Source organism: Pleuronectes platessa, chromosome 9 (assembly GCF_947347685.1).
Source record: "Pleuronectes platessa chromosome 9, fPlePla1.1, whole genome shotgun sequence".
NCBI lineage: Eukaryota > Metazoa > Chordata > Actinopteri > Pleuronectiformes > Pleuronectidae > Pleuronectes > Pleuronectes platessa.
The window spans coordinates 14826438-14842958 of NC_070634.1; the positions used below are offsets into that span (position 1 = coordinate 14826438).

The 16521-nt window shown below is 41.1% G+C and overlaps 1 protein-coding gene across 9 annotated transcripts in view; it reads right to left on the bottom strand.

Moving 5' to 3' along the window:
- Positions 1–1725: 1725 nt before the first annotated feature.
- The window catches only part of osbpl9 (oxysterol binding protein-like 9), a 33978-nt gene continuing 19182 nt past the window's right edge, over positions 1726–16521 (bottom strand). For 5 of the 9 annotated variants that reach the window (XM_053431136.1, XM_053431143.1, XM_053431144.1 and 2 more), the window contains 18 exons: positions 15761–15790; positions 15625–15675; positions 14196–14234; positions 9880–9973; positions 9013–9117; positions 7452–7611; positions 7093–7205; positions 6879–6997; positions 6628–6713; positions 6347–6527; positions 5727–5811; positions 5310–5420; positions 5152–5215; positions 4930–5070; positions 4747–4825; positions 4455–4546; positions 4228–4363; positions 1726–3755 (listed from right to left, as the gene is read on the bottom strand). In XM_053431136.1, coding sequence (XP_053287111.1) covers positions 3681–3755; positions 4228–4363; positions 4455–4546; positions 4747–4825; positions 4930–5070; positions 5152–5215; positions 5310–5420; positions 5727–5811; positions 6347–6527; positions 6628–6713; positions 6879–6997; positions 7093–7205; positions 7452–7611; positions 9013–9117; positions 9880–9973; positions 14196–14234; positions 15625–15675; positions 15761–15790 — 1761 coding nt within the window. In that variant the 3' untranslated portion in view covers positions 1726–3680. The remainder of the gene's footprint in view (positions 3756–4227; positions 4364–4454; positions 4547–4746; positions 4826–4929; positions 5071–5151; positions 5216–5309; positions 5421–5726; positions 5812–6346; positions 6528–6627; positions 6714–6878; positions 6998–7092; positions 7206–7451; positions 7612–9012; positions 9118–9879; positions 9974–14195; positions 14235–15624; positions 15676–15760; positions 15791–16521) is intronic. The other 4 variants (XM_053431138.1, XM_053431139.1, XM_053431140.1 and 1 more) reach the window with 4 other exon arrangements.

A 16521-nucleotide genomic window follows, 5' to 3' on the forward strand; every position in this document is an offset into this window, starting at 1 on the left:
TGAACCCGGGTCCTTCTTATTGGAGAACGGTCACTCTACCGACTAGGCCACACCGCCTGCTGATTCCCATGGGGAACCAAGCACATGAAGGAGATGGACAAATTATCGTGTGTGGGTTTGTGTCCGTGTCATTCTATGCTGCTTTAACAACACGTTCCTGTAGATTCATGCTGCACAACATCACGAAAATACATCCCCTTCTCACTCAGAAGGCGGTGCAGGTTCTGGTCCAGGCCCTGGTCATCTCACGCCTAGACTATTGCAACTCCGTTCTGATAGGTCTACCTTCTAGTGCCATCCGACCTCTGCAGCTCATTCAGAATGCAGCAGCTCGACTGGTCTTTAACATAAATTCACTCACACTACCCCGCTCCTCCGCTCCCTTCACTGGCTGCCAGTGGCTGACGGCATCCGTTTATACTTGCGTACCGTGCTGCTCACTCCGCTCTGTTTGGCCAATCGGCTTGTTGCTCCCTCACTGGCAGCTAACCGCTGATCAAAATCACGACTGTTTGCTGTCCTGGCTCCTAAATGGTGGAATGAGCTCCCCATCCACATCGGGACATCAGAAAGTTTACACATCTTCCGCCGCAAACTAAAAACTTACCTCTTCCGCTTTGGATAACAGCCTCAAATAAATTAAATGTATTTTAATGTAATATATGTGTGAGAAATGAAGTGCCACTTGACTGAATTTAAGGAGAATGTTTGATCTTGGCAGTTATGTGCTTTACCGTCTTAGTTTCATTCTATTCTTCTTTTACCTGTATTAGGACCTGGGCTGCAGTGATATATGAATTTCCCCAACATGGTCAATAACATATTATTTTCTTAAAGGTCCAGTTTGCATGATTTATATGAAAGGGATCTATTGAAAGAAATTTAATATTAAACAATCCTAGTGATGTTTTCACAAGTATGTTTCATCTAAATTATACAAATTGCTGTTTTATTTACCCTAGAATGGCCCCTTTATATTGAAATACTTTATATTTACATCAGGGGGGATCCTCTCTATGGATGCCACCATGTTTGTTGTAGTAGCCCAGACTGGACAAAGTAAACACCCTTTGAGATTTTATGAAAACTGAAGGTTACCACAGGTTCTCTGTCATGTTTGGAAGGAGGACCTATTCCATCTCCTCCCCTCCGGGAGGCGCTACAGATCTCTGTTCACCAAAACCTCCAGACACAAAAACAGTTTCTTCCCCCACGCTGTCTCACTCCTGAACAGCCAATCCACCGTGGCACTGTGCAATAACCCTGGTTCTTTATAATAACCACTGTACAAATACTCCCGAAGTTATATTATATTGTAATTATATTATTTATTTCACCCTTACTGTACAACTGTAATACTCATACCATTCAATATTTATCCCTGTAATTTCTTTCTTTTTCTTAGACCATCTTATTGTTTGTTTTGTTTTGTGTTGTTATGTGTATTCTATGTAAGAACATTGAGAGCCACTTCACCATGTCAAATTCCTTGTTTGTACAACTTACTTGGCCAATTAAACCTGATTCTGATTCTGAGAAGATGAGACGGATATTCAGCTGCAACATGCAACTTCACCACTAGATGGCACTACATTCAACACTGCAACTTTAACTCATTTTACCTTAAACTGAAGTTATATACGGACATGAACATCTGTAAAAAAAGTCTTCCTCACTTAACAGGAACTCGCTTTTAGGAAGAACCAAGACAAAGTCACACAGCAGTAAACTCATGGAGATTTAATATTATGCATCAATAAACAGGAGGATCTGATACAATCAACGGTTATGATCAGAAGGAAATAAAAAATACATTTGTCTTGATTACTCTCTATCAGGCGACAATGAGTGATACTGAAATGTATGGCAAGGCCTCGATTCAATATAATTTACTAAGACAAAACATGGAAGAGAAAATAAACTAAATAGTAGCTTTGTGTTGAGCTTGGACTGGGTTGTTTCAAAAAGCATTTTAGTCAGATTTAAAGGATTCAATTTGACTGCAGCAAACACAAGTATTTCCCTCTTCAATTTGTACGTCACTGGATGCAAATAACGCATCAGGAATGTAATTTTCAACTGCTACTACAGATTAATTGAATTTAGTTACTATTGACGTGATCAGTTTATTAAAAGTTATGACCAAATATCTTGGAGAAACAACACAACGGTTCTGGGAGGTCGTTGCTGCAGCATTAAAAGATGTTCTCAGGCATTTTCAGGTGAATTCTGTCTCTTTTTTCACTTTCTGTATCTCATACAAATATGACAGCATTTAGATCCAGCTTGAAATAAGAGAATGAATGATGAATGGTCTGAGGTGAACAACAGGGCGGAGTAGCGCCCTCTACGTTGTTCTCATGTTGAAAAACCATGGACAAAAAAACCCCACAAGATGACAAGGAGACTGAACCAGCAGAATGCAGAACCTCAGGTTCCTCTCTGTATCCCTCTCCTCAGCCTCCGACGACACAGGAGCGGTCATCAAGGTGATCCACTGTGGAGTCAGCGGGTTCGGAGAGGACACAGGGACACGTGATGTGCACAACAGAAAGGGAGACGTCACAGACTAAGTCCAACTGTTACGTCCTCAGCACAGACAAGCAATCCAGAAAGACAAAAATATGTAAACAATCAATCGTTCATAAATGCCTTCAGGTAGCATGGAAACATCTGCTTTTTAGGGGATCGTTTGTTCTCGTCAACCTTTTCTCCAAATCGTTTTTTTTGGCATAACGGATGTACAAATGTGTCCAGTGACAGCCAACGGAAAGTATTTCTATATTGCATATATTCCATTTATCTGTGCTGTGGGTTACGCAGGGCTTTGCTTCTGGGTAACACTCGAGACACAGAACTCAGAGGAGGACCAAATATGTGGAGAGTCAACTTTTAAACGGGAACAGATGAAAAAAAATGGAATGATTCCTAAAGATGTAAAGCCATCAAGTTTATATCCTCAAATATTTTACACTATTGCCAAAAAGAAAAAGAGACGAAAAAAAGAGCATCGGAAATAAAAAAGAATATATATTTATATATCCATCATATGTATATCATATCTATATATAAACAACAGTTATAACTATTTGCAGGCAAGCAGAGAATTTCTCCCCTGCCCCTTTAACATGAATCCGTTCCACCGTACTAAGGCTGTCAGACTCTCAGAGGGGGCAGCAGCTTTATTTTTCCTCAGTCACCAGATTCCCTGAGATGTAGAGCGCTGTTGTATTTGATTTGAACACCAACCACACACCCCCCTGTAACCACCCCCTCCCAACAAAAACCATGTTAGTGGAGCAGACGATGGGTGTGGTCATGAAGCTGACGGGCAGAGTGGAGAAACCAAAAGCGGAGACGCTCCTGTCCCGTCCCTGTGCACCGACAGGCCTCGTGATGGCGGGTCTCGATGGCGTTGAAAGCTGAGTTTGCCCAAAGTAAGGAGAAGAAGATTCACAAATTTTCATGTTACATCTTCGTTGCTTTCCCGCTCGAATTCATTCACTTCCATATTGTTGTTTTACAGTCAGACGCAAAGCTGTGTACATAATCAATCATCAGTCATTCCAAGGCTTGGATAAGAAGTGTTTTTTGCAAAAGAGTTCTTATGAAGACTCTCCTGTGTGTGCATTTCTTGATGCATACGTTTGTGTGTTTGTGTCAGAGTGTGCGTCGTCTCCTCATTGCCTCTGAGAGACTAATCTCTTTAGGAGAGGCTCGTCGTAGACCCAGACCTCGCCGTCCTCGTGGAATAGCTGCAGAGAAACACAAGCAATAACAATTACTACTCACATTAGAGAATCCCAAAAATAAAAAGGTCAATATTACAATGTTCTCTGTCTACCAGGGATATAGAGCAGTTGGATTTTTGTGTAATAAAATGATGGAGAAGGCTTTATGCTATAGTTTAATACATTTTATGGTTAAACCGAAAAATATCAAGCCTAAGTTACATTTCTTCGTCAGAGGGCATTGATAACGACATCTTAGGAATAATTCTTAATACATGTATAAATCTCTATCGGAAATGTACTAATCTGTAATATTTGACACCAGAAAACCTACATCAGTGGGGCTCTGCTTAAAAGTTATTCAAATCTTAAGATTAACAATCCCTTGATGTTCAATTAAATAGTGATTGTTAAGGGTAAAAGATGTTTGTTAACTGTTATTGCATTGTATCAGAGTCCTTTTATGAAGCTGCAAAACAAATTCCACCAGACTCACCCTCGTCTCCCACTGCTGCTCGTTCTCCTTCCTCTCTCGTGCTTCAGATCGCTGTTTCTCCTCCAACCGGTGTTTGGCGTCTGTCGCTGAATCGATGTCTCTCAGCCTCAGGTTCAGCGTCACATCTCTCCACAATCTGATGCATCAAAGGGTTCAAAGTCAAACAGACAAACCCACAGTTTGCTTCTCAGTAAAGCAATTTGTTGGAAAACAGTTTCACATCTCACCTTCTGGACTCGTAATCAAGCTGGTCTTCCAGCTTTCTCACTTTCTTCTTGATGATACCTATCCTCCTCGTGTCGATGAACACTGTGTTCTCCTAGAAACACAAAAAGCAGCGCATGTAATATAATGTATTATAATGTAATGTATTTACTCACTGTGCAACTTTTTCATTTAGTAGTAATTTCTCGATGCAATGAATACCTAGATTTTACTAGATTATTTTTCTAATATGATCCACAATCTCCACTACTTAAAGGGAAATACAAAAATTGGAAGTAAAAGTAAAGGACTCACTCCATTCGCCCACTTGGCGTACATCACTCCATTCCACTCCCCTTCAATGGAGCAGTAAGACTTCTTATCATTAGGTGCACTGCAAGAGACAAAATAAATAAAATAATAGTAGTACATTTACTCAAATCTATTCCTGGTCTATAAACTGAGACCTAACGTGTTGTGCAACTATTTCCATCTTACAAAATCTCAGCAGTGATCCTGTGCTTCTTCCCTCCGTAGAAGGGTTTTGTGTGGAACATTATGTTTGCACTGTAGCCCGACTTGGAGCAGGAGATGTTGCACTCCCCGCCCAGCTCCACCCACGGCACGGTGAGGATCGACCTGGACACACAGGTTCTCGTCAGTGAAGCAGACGGTAATGATCACACAGTAATGATGAGGGAAGCCACAAAACACACACACCTGCCGTATCCATTAGGGAAGTTGAGGATGTAATGTTCATCATGCTCCAAACATGATACACAGCCTGAAAAACAGAAAACAATCATTACAAATCCACAAAGTTCTATCAGAGTGTGTCAAATGTGTGTTGTGGTGTGTGGGACAGTTGTGTTGAATACCTTGGCCGATGTTGTGGACACCTATGGACATGCCTAAGAACTTTGACTTAGTCCAGATGTGAGCGTTGAACTGGATCTTCTTATTTAAACACTCTGCGTAAAATGCAGAAACTAAAGAGAGATGAGAAGAAACACTGATGAGTGTGGACAAAAAGAGAAAGCATCTCAGTGACAATCCAACAAGCAAGTATCTAAAAAAATATTAAGAAATCCTAATATAAAACATGGTCACTTGGATATGTCTGCTTTAGAAGTTTTCTGGGCTCTAAATCTGGATGATGAATGAGCTAATAGAAAGAGTGGCTGTGGGTAACATTGAAGATAAAAAGTCAGTGTTCAGCTGGATTTCCTTGACCTGACATGTGCAGAGGTTTAGGCAGTGCAGTGTAATCTCTCACAGGAAGGTGGGGCACTCACTGGGGGGGTGGTGAGAGACCTGCTCTGCCACAAAACACACGCTGTTGGATGAAGACCAGGGAACTGGACCCTCTGCTATTGTCTCCTGAAGGGTGGTATAGAGTAAAAGATTAAAAACAGATGAATCATTTTCCATGATGAAGCTTTTTCCATGTTTACAGCTGTACACAATAAAAAAAACATATTTTTATGATTATGATTTTTATTTTATTTATAAAATGTGTGGTACCACTTGAAGCAATTAGAGCATCAATAAAAAGGCAACCAGATCTAATGCAAAATGAACATTTTGTTAAATGTCTTGGTAGGTGTTTCTTAGTAGGTCTTTCAATTTGAATTAAGATTACATATACACAATATTAAGGGATTAATACTTCATTCTCTAAACATCAAAAAATGACTTAGTACCTACACATTGAAAAATAGATGTTGGTTGCCTTATTAATGTGAAATCTAGGACACATAACCTGTAGGTTTATTTGTATAACCACAGATCAAATGTATTATCTCACTGCTCTGTGCAGGATCACAAGGTTATTAGCCAAAGCCACTTTCAGCTAGAGTGTGGACAAACTTTTTTGGTATGTTGTGGTGTTCCCTACAGATGCATGAGGTCTCACCGTGGGTGGGGGTGGCTCCTCTGCCTCTGTGGTCAGATCCCAGTGGCAGTAGAAAACTTCTCCCAGGATTGGATTGTAAGGTTTCTTGGCCACTGAGCCTTTCCTCCCTGCGTGGAAGGCAGACAGGTACCATTTGACCACCTGAACCATGCGGTCCCGGGGCTCCTCCTGCTCAGCGATACTAGTGGAAGACAAATGAAAGACACAGCTCTCAATCTGAAATGAATCTGATCCAAACGATGACTTGAACAGAACAGAGAAGTTGTTGGAATGGTACATACCTTACAAATAAGTCGGGATGTGCAAAGAAGTCTGCGTACATTTCTAACAAAGATCTCCTCTCTAGGATGAAGGTTGGCAGGACCACCTGTGAAATATAATGAAGATGAACAACTGTTGTGGTTGTTGAAAAGAAAGAGTTCACACAGATGATGTTAGTGAGTAAAAGGGGGATTGACTGCACTGCAGTGGTAGAAAGGCATAAAGAGCAAAGAGACACTCGTACTTCAGTTCACTGCTCTGATCTCTCTACCTTTGTGAGGTCCATGCCCAAACGAACTTGTGACAGCAGATGCATGATGACGCTCTTGTGCTCCTCCACGGACTCGCCCTCTCCGTCATCGTCACGGTCGTCATGGCTATCGAACGCATCTGAGGACAACAGCAGAGGACACGTCTTACATGGCTGAGACAACATTAATCACGTCCATTATACCCGTGTCTCTTGCGAGCGTTTCCCTTTTTACCTGCTTCTGTGGTTCCATTGGACATGGACGAGTTGAGGGACTCGGTGGTGTCTGGTCGTTTCAACGCCGTGTCCTTATTAGAGAGGGGCGGGGCGGCTGCAGGCCCTGAGGGACTGAGGGCGAGAGGAGGAGATAGCAGGAGCGGAAAGGAGGCAGGAAGCCGGAGAGATGAGGAGATAAAAGAATGAGTAGGATTTCACAGACAGTTCTGGTCTTTAACTGCATCTGCAGAGTTAAGTTTTGCCAGCTGAGCTGCTAAACACTAAAGTGAACTAAAGTGTTTATTTCAAACTCTGAAGCAAAGGTTCCCCGTGTGCAGTGCAGGTTGCTTGGAGGTGCGGTGGTGCTGCTGTACTCACTCTTTGCAGTGTTTGGGGGAAGTGGTGCTCTGGTAAAACTCATCAGCGTCGTAGAATTCATCCTCGCTGGAGGAATAGGAGAAATCTGGCACCGAGTGCGAGGGCAGGGGGATGAGACCCGGGGAGGCGCCGCCACTGCTGGGGCCTGATTGACCACTCCCTGACAGAGGAGGGAAACATATCAAGTGTCATCATCAGTCTTCTGCTGCAGTATTTTAAAATAAGGTTTGTTTATTCATACAGAAAAAAATGCTCTTCTTTAACCGGAGCCGTGTCCTGAACACCATGTACAGTAACCTGTCATTAACACAGTGAAGACTTACACTGCAGAGCGTATTGACAGCGCTCTCCAGCACGCAGGCTGCCTCCTTAATGCACAGCCCAGCGTTTTAATACTGCTGCCTCAGCACAGAAGACAAATAGGCAGGAGACCCTTGCTTTTGTACTTGGCCTTTTCAATTGACTTTATGTTCATGGACACTCCGGGCTCGAGAAGAACAGTAACAGTGATATAGTATTTCTGCTCTTGTTCATGTGGTGGACTTCTTATTCCATTAGCTTCCTGTAGCTTGTAGAGAGGATCTAAAAAGTAGAAAAAGCACCCTGACAAGGACTTGATCAGTTTTCTGTCTAAGTATCCTCCTTCCTGTTGAAACTCTAGTTTTTTTGTAAGTACAGAATGAGAAATACAGCCAATAACTACACAAAAAACAGGCATCCGACTTCACACAAGATCCATCTGCTATTAAAGATTATGTGATATGACCTAAAACTGCACAAAATGTACTTAACGGGCATTTAGAATTTTCTTTTTATTATTCTGGCCAGCCGCAAGGACAACATAATCCTTGTGATGTCACTTTTAAGACAACATAGATTAATACTCTATAATAAAACCATACCAGGACAAATGAGAAAAATTCGATCTGCTAATGAAGATCATGTCAAATAGCTTAAAACACAAGAACAGCTAGTGAAGAGATTTATAATATATTACATTATTAATATTATATCTCATGGTTTAATGAATCTCAAGCTGTATCTTCATATCGGTCCTGGAACTCATTTACGTAAGTGACGTTGTCCATCGCGAGGACAACACGTTCACGGTGACGACAACCGATTCTCCAGGTCAGTCGTCTGTGCACCGAGTCAAGCTTTACCGAACTTTGAAAAAACAGGTCTCAGAGCAGCAGCTTCAGGGTTCTGTGGACTGAGTTCAGTCGCAGGTCATTTCTTGCTGTGGCTCAATTAGTGCAGGTCACTTTTACAGTTTCATGCGAGCAGCATCACCACAGGCCAAACAAATAGCCCATTCCAAACCAGCATGTGTAGAACAGGCACTGCACTAGTTTACCAAACATGCAATGGATGGATGAATGAATGAATACTGGGGGGGACTGTACTAAAGCACAAAACCAGGAAAATGACTAGTTCCTAGAGTTTATCATTTTTGTTCAGTGGAAGTAATAACTCACAGTGAATGATCATTATAACAACTAATACTTTTTCCGAGTAGTGCTTTAGTAGAACTGGCTGCTCGAGTGAAGTGAACTTTCACCTGTGCTGTTGGGAGTTGGGGTTTGCAGACTGCCCATCACCGTGACAACGGGACCAACAGGTAACGTGGAAGGTCGTTGCTCTGATTTACACACCTGAGAAGCGTCTTTGGCAAAAAAGAGAAAGCGGATGAGTTTTTGAGGCTGAAGCCAAATCACATTAAAAGCAGCAGCTCATCAAGAGCAGTTCCAAGAGGCTGGGGAAATAACCCGAGACGCTGTAGACACAGGCTTCAGTCCTGAGAGGGATTTTAAAGTTTGTTATCAGACTGAAACTAGACTGGCCTAGTTTGAAGTTTTCATTTTAACAGCAATTGTCAAAAGTCGGAGAACAAAATAACCAAAACTTTTTGAAAGATTGTCCCTAATTAAAGATTTTGGATAACCATAATTTAGTCGTGCACTTGTAATCTTGTGATCAGGAACTTATCTTATATAATTTTACCTTCAAACAATTAAAGCATATTTAGAACATTTATCAAAAACCTGGATAATATTGATATTGTCAGAGTAGAACTCACTTCAGGTTTCATTCCACTGTGTCTACTCTCACTGTGAAATATTTGAATTTCAAATGTTGTTAAGGGACAACAACAAAATAAAAAAAAATAAAAAAGATTTTATAAGCAAGCACTTAATTTAAATTTTTGTGACAAAATGAACTGTGTCCAACTGAGTGGGAACATCAGCTTGAGGAGGTTAAACATGCAAACACCAGGGGGAGCCGTTTTCACCTTTGATTAAGTTACACAACATTAATAACCTCTGTGAGTGAAGCTGGGTGTGTGTAGTGTATCAAACGTGATAACACATCATACCCAGGAACCCACATGAGTGTAAGAGATGGTGAGGAGGCGGACGACAGGTACCTGTTGGTAGTGTGTTCTGTGTTGGCATCGTGCTGTTGACTACAGGGTTGTCCAGAGGTGGCTGGAAGATCCCATCCACTGGGTTGATGGTGCTCTGGAGGAAATTAAAATGACATCGCCATCAACAACAGAAACTGCATCAATCAGTTGTGACATCAGACACAAGAGCAACACTGCCTGCTTACCAATCTACAATGACACAAACTGCATATCCAGAGACGACCCTACGCGCCTGCATGTCGCTAACATGTAGAACTAAATATACAACCCACAGGGGAATGGTTTCCATTCACATCCAAGGCAAAGGTCAATATAAGCTCTCAGCCAAAAACTGGACATCAAGTTCACAGCTGTATTGGTTGTAGATCAGCTTAATGCTATATGTATGCAACGAGAGCAGTGAGATATATATGTGCCACCCACCGCAGGCCGATCAATTTCCTTTCACTCCATTTCCTGGAAAGCTGTTACCGGGGTTTCATTCATCTAATCAATGTGAAATCCACAACAATGTCAGAAAGCCAGACACCAGCCGAACCCTTACACAATAAACAGCAGCACCTCCTGAACTCGGATCAACCTTCCAGTCTAAAGAGGAGTTAATTAACTCCATTGGGCAGCAACCGAAATGTGTATCATGTGTATCATGTGTATCACTCCTGATTTCCCTGTGGTTAAACCCAGCGGGGACACTCTTACCCTCGTCAGTGCAACATTAACACTGTGTCTGACGTATGTGACCCCAGACACACAAAGCAGCCTGAGGACTTTGTGTAATGGGGTCACTGGCCCCACTGACCCAACAGTGACAGGATCACCAACAGCAACACAAGCGAACAAAGTGAAACCCTATCGACTGTCATGTCCCAACAACTTCCCCCCGGGGCTTCTGGTTGCACTGGATCTAGTCGATGTGATCTGTTATCTTGTTATTCAAACTTGATTTTCGCTTTTCCACTGACAGAATCATGTGAAACTAGAATGCCTCTATGAGTCACCTGATGAAACCACCTTTACATTCACTAGAGCCCAGTAGTTTATTTGGATCTGCACCAAATATTATTCCCCTAAACATGTGGAGTTTTGTTCAAGACCCATGAATTATTATCTGAGAAATCCAGGATTAATGCTGAAAAACGCCCAATCTCACAACGTCAAGACAATGACATCCTTTTTCTCCCTGCATTGGACCCTTCATCCTAAACTGCACCTAAATACAAGACCATCTCTATTGTGTCATTCCAAAACCCTTCCACAAAAATTCAATGGAATAATTTTAGAGTCATCCTGCTAACTAACAAACAAATGCAGATGGGAAAAAAACAACTTCCTCTGTCAGAGGCAATCAACAGGAACAGGTACAGTGAATCACTTCAATGTCCGTCCACTGACATGAGGCTGTGAGGCTGAGGAGGAGTAGAAGTAGCAAAGGATAATATTAAGTTTGTATTAGTGTACCAGGACGTGAACAACAAGCCACGACAGGCCTCAAATACTGCAGTATACAGGACTGAGCTTGTTACATGAAACATAACGACCACAGTGAAAGGAGAAGATTGTTTTTCTGAATTTGTGTCCAGATAATTACCACCAAAAACATCAATGGTTCCCAGACAGAATCTCTCTCATCTCCCAGCCTCTTTTCCTTCCTTTCCACCTCCCTTTGCACTGCCCTATGCTTCCCGTCTCCAAGTGACTCCATGAGGCAAGAGCTACTAATTATAGCCAATCAGAGAATTATTGGTCTGTCATGGTGGGGCCAGCCTGTGGCTTTGCAAGGCAGCCATAAAACAAAAGCAGATGGAAGGAAAGAGTTACGGTTAAAAACTACTTGAAAACATAGTGTTGTGATAGTTTTTTTTTCTTTAGTTGTGTGTGGATACAACATTAATAAACCAGGTAGCTCGAGCAGCAGGGCAAACCTTTAACCAATCACAGGCCATAAATTATTTTGACAGATAAATACTGAACAGGCCTCTGGCTTCCTGCACTTCAGGGACAATTTCTCTGTCCGTGCAGAACACAGCAGCGACTGACAAGGTCAATCCAACATGCAGTTGGTGTTTCAGGTATTTCAAACAAAGGTCAACAGAGCCTTTATCCTTTTCCTCCACATTGCAGGGGCGCAGGCAACGTGACAGACACTTAGATGTTCTAAAGCACAAAGCTTATGGCATAAAAAAAACCAAACATGTGCAGTTAGATGTGTAGACAGAGCTTATATATATACGGTGCTATTTATACTGTGTAATGCTGTACTTAATGACTGTGAGATTAAGTCAGCTATAAGAGCAGTGCAGGTCAACAAGCTGGATGGCCCCTGTGGGATTCTTGCTTCAACGATCAGACAAGAGGTGATGTGTTAGTACATTATCAACAACCCATGCACATTTCTGTAGCTCACATTTTCCAAAGCATAAAGGAACATTGATTTTTCCAATTTCCAGGAAGCTACTAGGTTCTGCGCATTGTTTTTGTTGTTATATGTATACAAGTGGCTTTCAGTTGCATGGAAGTAGTTGTGAGCAAAGATCGTTTGGGACCAAAATGATCTCTTTGAGAATTGACAGCGGAAAATACTGCATTTATGAGCTCCACTCTTTAAAGTCGTTTTCGGACATGAACTCCAGAAAATGGTTGCCTTTCACAGCTAAAGAACGCAGCAGGAGATTGTCTGGGTCAGATTTATCGTAACAGCAGGAACATCTACAGAGCATTTGGATGAGGGGTGTCGTCTGGGTAGAAGCGTGCAGGAGGAAGGACAGGATGTATAAATCCTGCTGCGGAAATCATGTGTCTTTGTTTACAGCACATCCATAATGACGTTGGCCCTTATCACCAAAAGCTCTCAAATCTCATCGTCTTTCCAAGTCGACGTCTTCTGTGTGTTGGCTCCTCTTTTTCAGCCCCAGATCGTTTGTATTCTTTTTGGTGTTTTTCCAGCTTTGCGTCTGAATGTGCCCATGTGAGAGCGAGCTAGTGGGCGGGTTCTTGATGTCTCTAACACGTGACAGACATTCTCCAGAGGTTTTACTAGGGGCTGACAGAAATTGTTTCACAGAATGTCCGGAGCATTCCAGTATTTGCATTCTCACACAGGCCCTCCAGATAATATCAGGAGACTATATGGCCCTCATCGCATGTATGCAAGCAGCTCAACAGTGAGTAACATGCAAGGATGGACATGCTTGACAGGGTTATTACACATTTAAAGGTTCAGTCTGTAAGATATAGGTTATAGGGATCTACGGGTAGAAATTGAATATAAAATAATCCCAGTGATGTTTCCACTAGTGTGTTTCATCTAAGTTGTATGAATTGCTGTTCTCTTTATCCTAGAATTGTTCCTTAATATTTAATAACTTTATATTTACAGGGAGCTGGTCCTCTCTTCAGAGGCTGCCATGTTATTTTTTTACAGTTATCCAGACTAGACAAACTAAAACCTGAAGGCTGCCACAGGTTCACTTTCATGTTTGGAAGGAGAGGGGGAGGTGATGGGTTTTCAGGTGCAACATGCAACTTAACCACTAGATTTCACTAAATTCAACACGCTGAACCTTTAAAAGTTAATTATTTGGACTCCCAGCAGATAACTGCATTAGGACATGACTACTTAAAGTAAGGAAGACAACATTTACTGTGATAGATTTTCCATCTAATAAAAAAAATAGCTACCTGGAAAATTAGTAATAAGTCTGAAAACCTAAATGCTTTTGGAAAACAATCAACAGTAAAATAAACTTGTTGTAGATGAAACATGCAAAAACTCAGATGTGACCTCTGACATAAAGACAGAACGACTGCAGAGCGAGTTAAGTGTTCTCTGGAAGGCTTTCCAGTCATTAGTGCTCAGTAGTTCAATAAGCAGGCAGTGTGGACTCAATAAATCAATGGTGAATTACTGGGTGGCGTGAAGTGCAACAATCTCTAATATAGAGGCATGCAAACACACATGTGTAGTCCATGTACATATACATATTCTGCCTTTTCTCTCGAAAAGTTTCCACACAGACACATACACATATGTACACAATGTTTATCTTGATGAAGGAAAGAATAGTTCCAGACCATCGCAAAAAGAATTTAAAATCCCAGATGAAATCAGGAAATTAGGAACTTAATTAAGAAGGAGAGAGGTGGCAAACGTGAGGGAAAAGAGATTGAGATAAAGCTTATCTCCAAATTAGAGAGCATGCACTACAGAGATCTGATTCATCTGATGTTCTACAGTGGAAAGTCGATTAAGGCAGAAAAGAAGGTTAGCAGTTTGCTTGATTTATGTTTTTGTCATGGACAGAGGACGTCAAACTTACTATAAGTCCGTTTGCGTGTTGCTGTTCGTTACTTTGGTCCTTAAAATTTTGAGAAAACAATGTTAGACTACTGCTGTAGGACGAGTCATTCCATAAAGCATCCTGAGCATCTGTTGGGTCCAGAGCAGTGACAGCAATCCCCTCTTATCACATGGTGCGTCATCAAATTCACCAACTTGCCACATGCAGTAATCCTTTCATCACATGGTAAAATCCCCTGTCGTTTCCTTCAGTATAAGTAAGAGCGGGATTTCTCATTAATTCCTATCTGTAAGGTAAATTCCACACAAGACTAAGTATGTGGATAGTTACTCATGTTTGATCTCTGGGCTTCTGCACATTGAAATAAATGATATCAAGTTCCAGTTTAAGTAGGTTTATATATCGATAGTATCCTTTTCACAGCAGATAGTTTGACATGTTATGGTTATGAGGAAAAGCTAGTTTTACTCATAACATTAACAATGGATCTGTTCAAGTGTGAAAATAAGAAAGAGTGTCAGTGCACAGTGAGTCAGCATGTACAACACCAGGACCCTGAAGGAATGGAATTCAGCAATTGTTAATTTTAATATTTACAGATCCTTTCTTCTGCGATTGGTCAAAAAGTCTGCTGTGAAAACGGCCTGAAGAGAAAGATCTGTGTGGGAGCTGTGGCCCTTTAAACAGTGCCCATGATTTGGGCATTCAAAAGTAATTAGACTGATACATTTGAGGTCAAACAAAAATCCCATTTAATAATAAGAAATATGTTATCACCATTTACTTTAATTGTTTTGGATTTATGTGAAAAGCTGTTTACCCCTGAAACTCCTAAAGTGTTTAGTGGACTCAAACCCTTCACCCATCCGTCCATCGGCATAGTGGTTTCAAAGGGGAAATTTTCCTCTTCAACTCAAGACGCATTTTATAGCAAAGTGTCTAATTACTTTTGAACCTCTAATATTCAGGCACCTTATCTCTCACACAGTGCTTTCTATTTTGATGTTAACCTCCTAAAACTAAGCATTTTATCGTTTATCCATTATCCATTATTTTATTTTAAATTGAATGTGTTGAAGCTCAGAACATAAAAAAAAAGATAACTGTCCTGTGTCCAAATTATTCCGCTCTTGTCAGTACGCGTTTTCCTCGACTCTTGTTCCGGAAAAAATTGTTCATAGTTTTACAAGCAGCTAAAAGTCTCACCTAACAACCACATGAAGCAGAAATTATTGCTCCATTTCCTTTCAGAAGGGCTGAATGGAACATGTGATGAAACAAATACTGCACTACACCCTCCTCAACCACTGGCCCAGACAGAAACCGTAAGCAGGGAACTATCCCACAAACACACACACATACATAAAGTAACAGTGCAAGCTACTGTGGTCTAACAAACAATGATAACAGTGAGGTGGCAGACCGAGCTGCAGCGTATTGTATTTACCTTTGCGATTTGCAGCAGTACAATGCAGTGCTTGATGGACTCTACCATACTCTGAAAGAGAAAAACTGAATTTATTAACCAAGAGCTCAGAGAAACTGAACGATGGGATTAAACATGTGTTAAAGTTCTGACTTACACAAGTAGTCTCTTTCAAATTTTCAATTTTCTGTAAAAAAGAAAGAGAGAAAGAAAGATAAGAGGGTAGTAAAATAAACAGCAGTGTAAAAACAAATGCCAGAAAAAGAGGTGCTGGTTCAGCCAGTTTAACAGCAAATAAACGATTTGAGTAAAACATCAATGTGATAATCCACAACTAGACGTAGCAGCACAGCTACATTTTTGTCTTATGAGACAATTTCCCACAGTGAAGAGACTGGTTACAATGAAAAGCCAAAGCGATAAGAAACAGAGCTCATGTCAGAGAGGAAGTGAATCACATTGCTCCTTGTAAAAAAAACGGACAAAAAAAACACACAGAGGCTACCAATACATTCCTGAAACTGATCAGCTTCCTTCAACAGAACTGAAAAGACTCTCTGAAAGGATCTGAACAGCTGAAAACAAGAATTGCAACTGTTGGGTTTATCCCATTGACAGTAAATAAAGATGGACCAATTGTCTACTTCCTCATAATCAGAAATGAAGCTGAAATATTACGGATGTATCCCATCTCGCACATTTGGAGTCACATCAACAATCAGGGGATTGAGTTTCAGTATCAGGGTCCTGCGATGATAATAATAATAATAATAATAATAATAATAATGATAATGATAATAACTTTATTCCAACACTGCAGCCAGTCATCAGGTTGCTTTGGCTTCACTTTTAGGGAACCGTGGTTTTAAGTATTACAATTACAGAATAATGGTTCTAACAACGATTCCTAATTGGCAT